This window comes from Phaeoacremonium minimum, assembly GCF_000392275.1.
Source record: "Phaeoacremonium minimum UCRPA7 unplaced genomic scaffold PA7_03_scaffold_500, whole genome shotgun sequence".
In the NCBI taxonomy this organism is placed as follows: Eukaryota; Fungi; Ascomycota; class Sordariomycetes; order Togniniales; family Togniniaceae; genus Phaeoacremonium; species Phaeoacremonium minimum.
This window is the reverse complement of record NW_006921402.1, coordinates 191502-205111: the sequence shown is the minus strand read 5'-3', so window position 1 is coordinate 205111 and position 13610 is coordinate 191502. Positions and strand designations below refer to the sequence as shown.

At 48.3% G+C, this 13610-nt stretch overlaps 2 protein-coding genes across 2 annotated transcripts; one reads left to right on the top strand and one right to left on the bottom strand.

The window, feature by feature from the left end:
• Positions 1-2073: 2073 nt before the first annotated feature.
• Positions 2074-3092, top strand: UCRPA7_7173 (hypothetical protein; the record flags this gene model as incomplete). Its single annotated transcript, XM_007919707.1, has 6 exons — positions 2074-2088; positions 2171-2263; positions 2315-2505; positions 2555-2773; positions 2824-2996; positions 3049-3092. 6 exons carry the CDS (start codon positions 2074-2076, stop codon positions 3090-3092), a joined length of 735 nt encoding a protein of 244 aa, XP_007917898.1.
• Positions 3093-5896: 2804 nt separating this feature from the next.
• On the bottom strand, positions 5897-7847 carry UCRPA7_7172 (putative sugar transporter protein; the record flags this gene model as incomplete). The annotated part of the gene is made up of 7 exons (XM_007919706.1): positions 5897-6103; positions 6165-6311; positions 6374-6664; positions 6716-6830; positions 6893-7382; positions 7442-7677; positions 7735-7847. The coding sequence occupies 7 exons, from the start codon at positions 7845-7847 to the stop codon at positions 5897-5899; spliced, it is 1599 nt and encodes a 532-aa protein (XP_007917897.1).
• Positions 7848-13610: the final 5763 nt, after the last annotated feature.

Below are 13610 nucleotides of genomic sequence, written 5' to 3'. Positions count from 1 at the left end.
CGCAACATCGGACTTCGAGACTACCGATCCACGAGATAAAGTGTTTGCTCTCGTTGCGTTTCTTGAACTGTCTGAAATTCCTCTCCGTCAGGACTACTCGATGACACCACCGCAACTGTACAAAGAACTCATGCTATATGCATTGGAAGATAGAGGCCTGAGTAATCTGACAATGATTTCATATGCGGGTACCGGTCATTCCTCCAGCCGCTCGAGTCTCTTGCCCTCTTGGGTTCCTGATTTTGAAGGGAGACATCCGTACTTGGAAGAATACTCACGAGTTGACAAGGCAGTGCTTACATACTGGCGTACACCTACCCCGTGGCTCTTGAGAACGAGAGGCATCTTATTTGACAAAATTGTCGAGATCTCCCCGCCAGGTATCAATGACATGCGACGGTTGTGGAAATGGTCGTTGTTCGCAGCATCAGTTCGTGGTGACAGGGTCAAATCTGGCGGGATACCTTGGAGAGTCGCGCTTTACAGGACACTGACTAGAAGTACTTTTGAAGATCCAGAAGCGTACTTCAAACATTTCAAAACCGTATACTTCAGTGGGTTTATAAGGGCCATGAGACAAGCATTCAAAAAGTATGAAATGACTTCATGGTTCACAGATCATCTTCGCCTGGACTGGACATACGAGGAAAGACCAGAGTATGAAGTCACATTGCCATCCGTTCTTGCCATCGAAAATGAGGCTTTATTCTGGAGCCGGGATTCGAGGCTGATCATGGAAGAAGAGTTTGGTGGTTATTCGAAAAGACACGATGAAACTCTTTGGGGAGAACAATATAAAAAGAACGACGATTATCACTTCTGGCAACGCTTTAATAGTCCGATAACAACAAAAAGGGTATTCTTCGTGACAGAAATGGGCTATATGGGGTTGGCGCCCATGGGAACTCGTCAAGGCGATCAGGTTGCCGTTCTGCTTGGTTGTCGGGTGCCGTTAATTGTTCGAAACCAACAAGAGTCTTTTGAACTTGTTGGTGACGCCTATGTATGCGGTCTTATGGAAGGTCAGATCATGGAAGCTATCCGTGCCAGATCAACAACGCTCGAAGATATCTTGTTTCGATAGCATTTCGCTCGAATTATCTTCTGCCGACATTCCACATTCATGGAGCGGACCAACGGCAGAAGTGGACATCCTCGTGGCTTTGCTCCACGCCTGGATGTCATTAAAGGACAGTGTTTACTACAAATTGCGAATGCTCGGGAATTGTGCGGCTATCCATTAGATCAGACATATACTAAGAGCTTGTTGTATCCGACAGGGGCAATGATGGGCTCGCTCCTGGACTGTTCAAGAAGCAGATAGACGTCTCGGCAATGGCGTATCCCAGGTTACAAAACTGCCAAGGATAACTCAAATACCCGCCAAGAGCAACCCTGATTAGCAACGCCAGCGGCGAAGTTGATCAAAATATCTGTCTGCGATTGGCAGGAGATGTTATTCGGACTTTGAGGCTAAAGGCTCTGCGGGGAACGTATATGTGGTCGTGACCATTGGGTAATAAAACTCCGACGTCTGCATTAAGGTAAACTCGGCAACATCCAATCAGCTTGATTGGTTGCAGAATACATTAACTGTCAAATGTTTAATCAACGGCACTTGGCCTCGCGAACCACATGTCTCGCCCCTTACCGCTGAGTCGGCGTTATCGAGCCGGTGGGCGTTACTCTTAGTTGAGCATTTATCACGGCAGTTTGAAGAACAAAACATGTATAATAACTGCGGTCCGCTCCCTGTTCATGCGTGTACATCTCTCACCCCGTTGTTGCTGCTGTATATCCGCTTCCCCAGATTTTGAGGTCTTGGCACTGTTCACTAGGTATCATCATGAAGATGCTCCGAGAATCCGTCGTGGGGGCTGCCCTGTCCCTCGCCCAATTCGGTCTGGCACAGAACATGATGCGCTTCTCTTGTTCTCAGCTTGTCTTTGAAAGCTTGGACCCCCTTGTTCAGCCCGGTGAGCTCCGCAGTGCTCATATGCATCAGATCGTTGGAGGCAATTCATTTAATGCCACCATGACTCCTGTTGAATATGACCCTTCGGCAAAGTCATCATGTACCAGTTGCACGTTTGCTGAAGACTTCTCGAATTATTGGACTGCAAGCCTGTTTTTCCGAGCACGTAACGGCACTTTTAAACGTGTGCCTCAGATGGTCAATCTGGGCCTGGAAGGAAATGGTGGTGTCACTGTTTACTACATTCCACCATATGATGGCAAGACCAAGGTTACTGCATTCAAACCGGTAAGCAGGCAGCCCTTCTTCCGATTTAAGCAGAATGCTAACCCTCATCAGGGCTTCCGTATGATTGCTGGTGATCCGATGCTGCGATCAGGCGAGAAAATGCAGAAGCAGATCTGCCATCGATGCTTCAGCAATATCCAACAGAACCCATTCGGTGGTGCTCCCTGCACGGGACAAGACACTGCAGCCTTCCCTAAGAGCACATGCGGAGGTGGAATTCGCGCAACTATCACCTTCCCAACGTAAGTCAGCACATCTCGGTACAGTGAATCCTATATTGATCGCATCTAGGTGCTGGGATGGCAAGAATCTCGATAGTCCTGATCATAAGGCCCACGTGGCATACCCGTCAAGCGGTTCTTTTGAATCTACCGGCCCATGCCCATCCACGCACCCGGTCCGTCTTCCACAGGTCATGTACGAAGTCATGTGGGATACCCGGGAGTTCAATGATAAGAGCATCTGGCCCGCTGATGGGTCTCAGCCCTTTGTCTACAGTACTGGTGATGCGTAGGTAACCCTCTCCATCGAAGATCCTACAAGCTCTAACAATGTGCTAGCACCGGATATGGACAGCATGGTGACTACCTTTTCGGTTGGAAGGGCGATGCTCTGCAACGCGCCCTGGATGCTAGGTGCAATCTTAACAGCTGCACGCAGCTCAAGTCGCAGTCTGCCACAGCCGCTGAAGCATGTACGAAGAAGCAGACTGTCAAGCAGGACACTGAAGGATGTGAGTAGTTCGGGCTTTCCTCTCTAAACACTTGGCTGACCACTCGTAATAGGGCTCACCGAGCTTCCTAATGGCAACCCAGTGACCTTTCAGTAAATTCTTGAATAGTTGTCCTGATAATTACGGGCATTTACGCACTGGCGTAACTTCAAGCCTGTGGAGTAATGCAGATATATACCAATCTTTTGTTTCTTGAAATTCAGAGCACATTTAACAATATCAATGATCAACAATCTTGAAAAGAGTTTTTTTCGCGTCCATTTCTTCTCGCTATCGACACTGTGATTCATCCTGAAGGAGTTCCCGCACTGTAATAGTATAATTGCGAGAAAATACCTGCCTTCTGAGCTTGTTGTCTAGAGGATGTGATGGATATATGCCGTTTGGAGCAATCAACCACCATGTTGCAAGTCTATCTCATTCATCCGCGAAACGAGGCACACCCACCGTATCCGCATCGATTACCACACCTTGGCTTACCAATCTGTCTCTCAGTTCGTCGTAGGGAACATCCTGCACCGAAAGCTGATCCCGAATCGCGATATCACACGCATTTGCGCAAGCTTGCCCAATAGCATGGAACTGATGCTCCAGTCTTACCGCTCCTGGACCGATACATTAGCAAGAGAGAGATTCGGGCGGACCATTGAGTAGTCTGCTGAAAGTATTCATAAAGTCGCCTACCATATCCAACATGCGAGGAGCTCGGGCATGTGACAGTCAACAAATTTTCAGCCTCTACACGCTTGGGTACAAGCGCTCGGTAAGCTACGCCGAAAGGCCGCCAGTGATGCCCGTCTTTGAAGATGAAGCCTTCGTTATGCACCTTGCCGTCACGCAAGATACGTCGTACGCTATGCGTGTCGGTCGGCCAATATGCAACAGCGATGGGGTCGTGGACCTGTGGTAGGCCGCCGTCGCTTTCACGTGTTGCTGTATGTTCTGTGATGATGTAGTCGGAAAGCATGCGACGTCCATCGCGGACGTAGAGCTGGTGCGGAAAGTGTCCATTGTCTGGGAACTCATCGCGACAGTAACCGAATTTGGCCCATTCTGTGCGGTATTTCTCCTGCAAGTCCAGTCAGTCAACCTCTGGCCGTGCAACGCCACTAGATGCAAATTTCTTACTGGGACGGCCTCGTCATTGGCAAAGAACCACATTAAGCCCATAGTAAACCGCTTTGTTTCCCTTATGATCTCATCTCTTTTCTGCTGATTTCCCATTGGCCAATCATCGTTCATGCCTAGGAGATCTGTGCTAAGGGCAGATTCCGATCCGATAAGATCAGTCTTGCCACCAGGTAGCCTTTTCCGTGGAGTGTAATGCTCTCCACCTGCTCGCAGGAATCTTCTGTGCAGTTCATACATAGAGGGATCGTAATCATCGGGCTTATTGAAGGGTATCCTATTCTCTGGGTCGTCGGTCAATGGGAGTCGATAGCTGTAGGACTGGAGATGAAGATCGCCATCGCCGGGTGAGCCAAAAGGTTCCGGAGAGATGCCATATAGCAGACCGCTAGCTGGATCTCCCGGTATAACATAAGGATCAACAGGGACATCAATCTGGCGGTATGGTGTTACATCGCGTACTCCTGCAAGGGACTCGTTGTATATCGCACTGGATTCCCGCCCGACCGTTGTGGTGATTCCAGCCGATGCCAGAAGGTCGCCTTCGTATGAAGCGTCAACGAAGATCTAGTAAAGTTAGCTCTTTGGATCCGCAAATGTAAATCATTAAGTGGACGCACTCGACCAGTAATTGACTGCCCGTCGACTAGGTTGATCGCTTTCACCTGAGTACCATCCTTCTCGACACCACTGGCCTCTGATAGCGGTGACTGAAACAGTATTGTGAGCAGGTGTTCCCTTGAACCTCTCGACCTAAAGAAGCTTACATTGATGATTGTGATGAGAGACTCCTCTTTCAGCCAATCTTGAATAATTTTCTCGGCAACCCTCGACTCGAACCGCCACAGGTCAGGATCCTTAGATTTGCTAGCTACAACTTCGTTCAGTCGTTCTAAGCGCCCGTAGTACTTGCTTATACGTTGATGAAACTCTAGATTCAGTCCTCCGAGAGTAGTACTGTTCTGGAACTCGACCTGATTGTCAATGTCTGTCGCACCCAGGCCATTGATTTGTATGCCACCTATGACCATCGGTTAGCAGTCATGTCCGAACGGGGTTAGTGAAGCTCTGAACCAACCAATATGCTTGTGAGGCGTTATGAGCGCAACAGATCGACCCAGACGAGCGGCCTGGATAGACGTTGTTACCGCGCCGGAGGTTGATCCATAAACGACAATGTCAAACATGTTTACATTCGTCAAATTCTCTACCTGTCATTGACCATTCGCCGAGGATGCTCCCGTTGAAACTTCGTTCAAATGAGCTCCGTCGGTCTCGTCTGCGCCTTTCCCATAACGTAGTCTTTGTTGCCAACATCAAACTCTGCTGGCCTACAAATTGCACCAGAAGGCGCTAATAAGCACTGAAAGTCTACTGTGGTTCAGTGGCGTGAAATGCACTAAAAGTTGCCTAAGTGGGCTCTGCTAATTTAGCTGTAATCCCGCCCTATTACCGGTAAAATCCTCACCCGGTGAGATTCAAGGGATAGAATGGCGGAGTTCGCGTCTTATTTCAGAAGATTAGGAATTCAGATATAACTTGTATTCTGTTCTTATAGCACATACTAACAACTATGGTGATATGAGATGACGTGAGTCCAGTTTGTCATTCCAGTGCGCACTGTGATAGCGGAACTCTAGTCGCATTCTCCAGGTACTTAATTAGGTGTCGGGGTTAGCCCGCGGTGTTCCAGCGGTCTAGCAAGCCTTCTCGGGGGCTCTTGGCACGTATGAGCTCCGGAGTCGGCCGGGGCACAAGTACCAATCTACAGGCTACTCTAGGGCAGTCTGGGACCTGTCGTTTCTCCTCTCGACTTGCTCCAATTCCACCTCCGCAAGTTCTCCTGCCAGCTTTGTATCCATCTTGCCCTGCTCCATGGCTGCGATATCGTGTCCCAATCCAGTTGTCTCGAAATCGCTGAAACGCCAGGCTGGCAGCTTAGCCTCGAATAGCTGGTCAATTTCCTCGAGATTACGACCCTAGACATTGGTTAGTTTACATGCATTGGACATTGAAAAGGTAGCATTCGGCTTGATTTACCTTGAGTTCTGGCATGAAGAACCAAGTCCAGACGGATCCCAGGATAGCGAAACCCATCCAGACATATCCGAGCTTTGGACCTAGGATGTCCATGAGGTAAGGAGTAGTGAAAACAACCACGAAACCGACAATGACGTTGACTGCGGTCTGCATGCACATTAGTCATACGCTCGAGGATTGGGTTGGGGGTTTGATGACCAATAACTTACCGAAACAGCCATTGTCTTCTCTCGGAGAGAACCAGTTCCAACTTCTGCTGCCGTAATGTATGCGGATGGACCTAGGGACGCGTGTAGGATCGCTGCGTAGATGATGAATGAAGCAACCATGCCTTCGGTCTCGCTTGAAGACGGGTTGGACTTGGAGCCCAAACCTCCAATGAGTCCAAGGAACAGAGCTTGTGACCAGCAACCGTGGAACGTCACATCTCTCCGTCCAAACATGTCAAGGACTATCATAGCGATCAGAGCTGTGACCACTGAGACACCGTTGCTGATTGCCTATGTCTTCTGTCAGCCAGTCCTATGCGCACCAGATTGACTCATACTCACAGCATAAGCAAAAGCCATCTTGCTCAGTCCGACTGACTTGTAAAAGGTCGGACCGTATGAGGAGGAGAAGGTGACACCAGTCAATTGTTGCAGCGCCATAATGCTGCATGCAATACTTCGGAGAGCAAAAGATGTCAACGAAAGTCCAGTTTATGGCAAATGCGTGAAATAACTTACGTTGTTCGACGTAGGTTGGTTCCCTTAAAGAGATCAAACCAAGAGCCCTTGTGCTTTGTAGCCCGCTCATCCTCGAGCATCGCGGCAAGTTCCAATTCACAAACACCGTTGTCGACGTCCTCTTGCCTACGTACTCGACGTAGTGACTTCAGAGCGTCCTCAGTTCGGTCCTTGTACATGAGCCAACGAGGCGAGTCTGGTGTGAAGAACAACAGTGACAGAATGATCGCTGCAGGGACTGCTTGGATACCGGTAGCAATTTGCCATCCTGAGGCATCGCTCCTCTTCGACATAGAGTTGTTGACGATACCCGCAATAAGAGATCCAAAGGTTAGGCAAAGTTGGATTGAGCCCACGAAGAAGCCTCTCAACGGGGCCGGGGCAATCTCAGACTGATAGGTGGGCACAACGTTCTCAACTAGACCGACAGCCGTGTAGACTAGAAAGCGGCCAACCACGAACTGGGGGACTGCATGGCTTGTGACCTGAACTGGAGAGAACGTTTAGCAATCATTGCCGCAAAGTTATCGTGCTGTTCATGCAGCTTACTGATAGCGCCAACAATCTGGACCAAGCAAGTTACGAACATGGTCCACTTGTGTCCAAATCTCTCTGTCAACTGGCCAACAATAACGGTACCAGTGAACTTTCCGAGAAGTGGCAGGCTGTTCATCAGAGAGATCGTTACGCTGCTGATAGCGTATTTTGCCTTGGCTTCGTTGTAGTGACCGAATTGGCGCACAAAAGGCGTAAAGGCCTGAACGCCGCCAAAAGATGCTCCATCACTAGAGTTAACATGTCAACAATGGAGCCTTCAAACACAGGACCGGTTAGAAACTCACTAGCCAAAGAAGATACTTCCCATGGCATACACCAGGCAGAAGAACACCAGCCTAGGTGTTGACGACTTGAAAGCAGCCTTGCTGACGAACACGGTACCCTTTCCACCAGCCATTGCGATTGACGTTTGTACGATAATATTCTGTGTCAAATCTGTGGGATTGAGTGGATCGTATTTTGGTCTATATACCTCCGCACGAGTCTGGGGTTGACTTGTTTTTTTCTCGCCGGTCCCGGCATCAACGCGTGTTTGACGATCCTTCGCTTGTTGAACCAAGTGGGCCATGGGACGCTACCCCGACATCTCCCTCCATGCTCCCCACAAACTCATAATACGGCGGCCATCATTGGACCGACAAGAATTTGGGGGGATAAGACCTTTTGTAGACCTGTACTTTTGTCAAGAATTGAACCCCTTGTGGGGAGAATGAATACCCACGATTCGGCGTCGCAGCTTGTTCCGCTGTCACTGAGCAGAGCTCTAGGGGGCCATGGTTCAGGGCAGAGGGAAGTGCACATATCCACCAAGAAGCACTATCAAGTAATAGGTAACGTTAGTGATGCTGTAGCACACTAGGAGTCTGTTCTCCGCTTGATCTCAAAGCAACCCCTCATAGACTCTCATGACTGGTCGATATCAATCTAATTGTCGCGCTTCTGCAATGGACTAGGAATCGCTAGGTATGAAAGCATTGACGAATAGAACGCACGCTCACTTCCAACGTGCAAAGAGAACGGCACTGACTAGGAATGATGTTCCTACTACACAGTACTGTCATACACAGCGTGTAGTTCCAGGTTGTATACAAAAGAGCCACTACTAAGCAACGACAACATGTCAAAGTGATATATAGTCGGGTTACATCAGCTAAAGCAGTACTTTACCCCCAGATGTCTATCCAGTATGTCCAGTGCAGCATTAAATCAAGCTGCCAAGGCTTTCTACTTAGACTATAGTTGTTCACAACTAGACAACGCCTAATAACTGTTGAGGATAAAAGCAAGGAGGCTAGAAACTAGGCAAGGAGACAGAAAGGTTCTTGAATATGATAGTGATATGTGATAGATGAGATTATGAGAAGCAACATCACTTTGAGCTTTTAGCACACAAAGTATATAGATCAATTGTTGATGAGGTTGTGATGGATAGTAGCACATCGTCGGACTCGGCTCGGATTTTTAAGCGACATAGTGCGCTCTATTCATGCAGCATGGCATGATAGATGTTACATGCATCAAAGTCTAACGGCGTTACGTGAGATCTCTAGATATCCTGCAGCCTATTAGCAGACTGCGCATCAATCTGAAGTGGGGTGAAAAGTAACTTAGAGATGAGAGACTCAAGGGTAGTCGAAGTTATTCCGAAAACTACAATTTCGCAAGCGCTTAGTAGACGAGCAAGCATAATGTATACTAATCAATTTTTTCCAGACATGGCAGCCCTGTAGCAGACAAAGATGAACTCAAATCCACGTCATTTAAAAATCGCCAACCCCCGAAAATCAGCCTTCCCTTGCCGGTCATCTCTACCATCGAGATACCCAGAACGCGACGACACAAAGATGCCTGCAGCGCCAAAATCAAGCTACGACTATGTGATAGTCGGTGGAGGAGCTAGCGGATTGACGGTGGCGAATCGACTCTCTGAAGACGGTAGTAAGAGAAGCTACTGCCAGACCGAATCGCAACTTCGCTTCAGCTGACCAGATAATCAGACACCACGGTTCTAGTAATTGAGGCTGGTGACTTGTGAGTTCTTGACAACATTTGGCATCTGGTATCTATTGAGTCTTATGTCACGTATAGCGATGCCAATGAAGATTTTGTCACTGTGCCAGGCCTTGCCGGCCGCGCTGTAGGTACAAAGTATGACTGGAAAACCTCATACGCCCCGAATGAGGTTCTTGGTAGAGAGGTCCCCATTCCCCAAGGCAAAGTTGTTGGAGGCTCTACAAAACTCAACCGCATGGTCTTCAACCGAGGATCAAAGTCAGATTATAACCAATGGGAATCTCTTGGGAATGAAGGCTGGAATTGGGAGTCGTTTCTCACATATTTCAGAAAGGTACGCTTGCTGACCTCGCAAGGGTTCCGTTAGACGCTAAATAATGATTTTGATGGCTAGAATGAAGTATTCTCGCCCCCGAACCCAGATATTGCAGCAGAATATGATATCACGAACGACCCAGATGTACACGGTACAAGCGGATCCGTACATTCAAGCTATTCTCCCTTCATCTGGCCAACAATGCGTACGTGAGAAGTAGTCCTGCAAGGTCGACGTTCTGACCGTCATAGACAACTTTGTAGATGCAATCAAGGAGGCAGGCATCTATATTCCGGTCGATGCCGGGAACGGCGATACGTATGGGGGTTATTTCGCCCCTCACAATCAGGAGCCATTGACTGCAACAAGGTCTTCGGCTAGGGAAGCATATTACGAAACGGTTAAAACACGAGCCAACCTACATCTTATCACGGGCTCGCAGGTCACTCGATTATTAACAAAAATCAAAGACAGTGTAGTTTCGGTTTCGGGAGTCGAGGCAAGTCGAGGCTTTTGGAAATACACTTGCACGGCTCTAATCATTTGCATTCCAGTTCGCTGCTTCTGCTTCCTCCGAAAGGTCAACTATCTTTGTTGACAAAGAAGTCATTCTGGCTGCAGGCGCCATTTTCACACCGCAGATCTTGCAGGTTTCTGGAATCGGCGATCCGGTGCTTCTGGACAAGATCGATGTGCCATTGGTCGTGGATTTGCCAGCCGTAGGTCAAAACTTCCAGGATCACGTTCTTCTCCCGATCGTGAATAGAAGTATGCGTGTTTCCGCGAGATCGAGTGGCAAAAGTCCTGACAAATAAGTAGTCTCCGCGCCCCTAACATCTGCAAACCTGATAAGCGATCCTGCATTCCAAGCCGAGGCGAAGACTCTATATGAATCCAAGCAAACAGGGCCTTACGCTACCCCTAAATTAGACTTCTTAGCCTTTCTACCCTTAAAGACATTTTCCAAGGAAGCAGTAGCATTACATTCTCAGGCGGCAGCGCAGAAACCCTCTCAATATCTTGCAGATGGAATTCCACCTCACGTACTAGCGGGGTACGAAGTCCAGCACAAAATTCTGACCGACCACTTGCTATCGCTCGATTCAGCCCTTCTCGAAATCATGTGGGATGATACCGGGATCTTCTTGTTGGCCCTTCAACATCCATTTTCACGAGGAAGCGTTCAAGCTGCGTCTGCGAGTATTTTCGATTCTCCGATCGCAGATCCACGCATGCTACACAATCCCCTTGATGTATTGTTTATGCTAGATGGGATCAAATATGCCCGCTATCTCGCAGGCACCAAGGCAATATCCACCCTTCAACCTATCGAGATTGCTCCTGGGGCTGCAGTCACGACTGATGCGGCTCTTGAAGAATTTATCAAGCAGAAATCAACTACTGTTTTTCACCCAGCTGGTAGCTGCAAGATGGGGAAGAGAGAGGAGGGAGGTGTCGTTGATGGACAGTTGCGGGTGCATGGTGTCAGCAATTTACGGGTTGTTGATGCAAGTGTAATACCGCTACTACCAGCAAGCCATACAATGGCGACTGTCTACGCCGTCGCAGAAAAGGTAAAGTGGATTGTCGTTTTGATGTCGATTGATACAGAGCTAACCTTACTCCCCATAGGCTGCTGATATCATTCTAGGTAGGGCCTGAACTGTTTCACCCGTTCATATGATTTGATTCCTAGAAGACCTCAATCGTCTCATATCATGAGGAGTGTATTAATAGCGATGTCTATCATCTAAAAAGTCATTCATACCCAATAGTTCTTGTGATAATACGAGTCGAAAGTGATAGAGAACACCTGATATAGTGTTTTCTTCGCTGTTTGGATATGCCCAACCGGATCTCAAGTAAAATAAGTACCTGTCCGTATCTATAACACGGTGAATCGAATAAAGACACCAACGTCGTTCGCCTAAGTGCAACAAGACTCATAATTCTTATCTCAATCGCGGTAACGTTCGACGATCGGGCAACCAGCAGGATCATCAAGTCTCAACCCTAGCACCTTAACAACTCGGTCCTGGATTGGCTTGAGAACAAGCACAATGCGATTTAACTTCCATCCGAGAAAAGGCACTACCGCGCCAATAGCCGCATCCATAAGGAAGTGATTCGCAGTAGCAACAATAGTCAGAAGCATCGCAATTGGCCACAGAGGTGCCACGACTCTCAAGAACCGATGCGGGGAGAAGTGAACAATGGAAACCGCGAGAAACAGCGCTGTACCAAAATGCAGACTTGGCATAGCTGCGATTGTCAATTGGAACCTGTTGTGTGTCCACGCACTTCCACCAATTTTGCCTCCATGTAGCACATCAACGTAGCCATATTCCTCTGGCAAGAGTCGTGGGGGCATGCATCGCCAGACGGTCAGAATGCAGAATGCGATTGCATTATCGACAGCTATAGTTCGTCGAATTCGCTGAAAATTTGGTGTGGGTAAGTATGTGTAGGTGTACACAATAAAGCAAACCCCGAGGCTAATATGGGAGTAGTAAATCTTCGCCAACCATGGCATCAACCACTCCTTGCTGGTGAGAATATGCTGCTGAATCTGAAGCTCAACGTCAATGCCTAAAATCTTTTCCAATCGCAGAATGGAAAGCGCATGGGCCTGGGCACGGGCGAATATAGCCTCATTGCCTGCGATGCATCGAGCAGAGAAAGCTCGCAGAAGCTGGTAGACCCTGTGACATATTCGTGAGCTATCATCATCTAGTGGCAATCTTTGAGAAAAACTGACCAATAAGTGAGGTTCCAGTACCAGATCTCAGCAAGAAAAGGGAACATCCGAAGGAATTTAGAGATTCTATTATCCCTGATATCGGATGGTCCGGCAACCTCGGGACGAATGACAACAGTTGGCTTCAGGGGAGAAGACCCATCTGCGCAACCGGGTTCACACACCTCGATGTCACCATTACTCGCATATCGACGCCTGTTGATGAGAGATCCGACGGTAAATGCAAGGACAATGACTTGGATGGATCAGTACAAGAACAAAGATAGCGGTTATCCAGTAAGTTCACTTACATCCAGGTTCGAGAAAATTTCTGACCATGGTGATTGTAGAAGCCATGCAACGAACTACTCATAGGAGTCTTTCATGAGAACGAAGAGTGAAGGGTATGCAAATGAAGAAATCAGTAGGCGCGGAGACGGCTGAGGTACTGAGTCTGTATGGATGTATTCTAGATAAGAGAGCCGAATGGAATTTACTAGAAATAGAAGGAATAGAGAACAAAGAGATCAAGCATGAGATAATGAACAGAAGCCGAGGTAACAATACAGTAGTGATGGAATTGAATCAACACGCAGTTAGAGATCTTTAGAAGGCATCAAGATTGAGGACCTTGGGGCCACATATGGGAAAAGGTTTTAGATGCCCCTGAAAGTCTTGCGCATCACTTTTGGGGGAAGGAAGGGGCAAGCCACAGAGTGGAGAGTAGGGAACACGCGAGTCCGGTGACATGTCAGAGTAGTGAGAAAAGAACCCAACACTATGGCCTCACATCGAATCGGTAGCATGGAAGACCTTGCTTGCTTCGTCTGCAGTGCTTAGGTAGGACGGTACTTCTCACATATCAATAAGGGGACAGGCTAGTCAGACTGCAGCACACGCGACCGCCTACTGTACCCGTCCTGCCCTGTCTCGCAAGAAATCGTCCAACGGGAGCGGCAAAAGGGATTCAAGGAAGCCGTGCATTAGGAGGCCAAGCTTCCACATCGTCTCTTCTCTCTTTCGCCGCCATCATTGGGTGCTATTGCATAGCTCCGGTCGCTCGCGTCTAATTGTACTCCTACTACTTGAAAGGC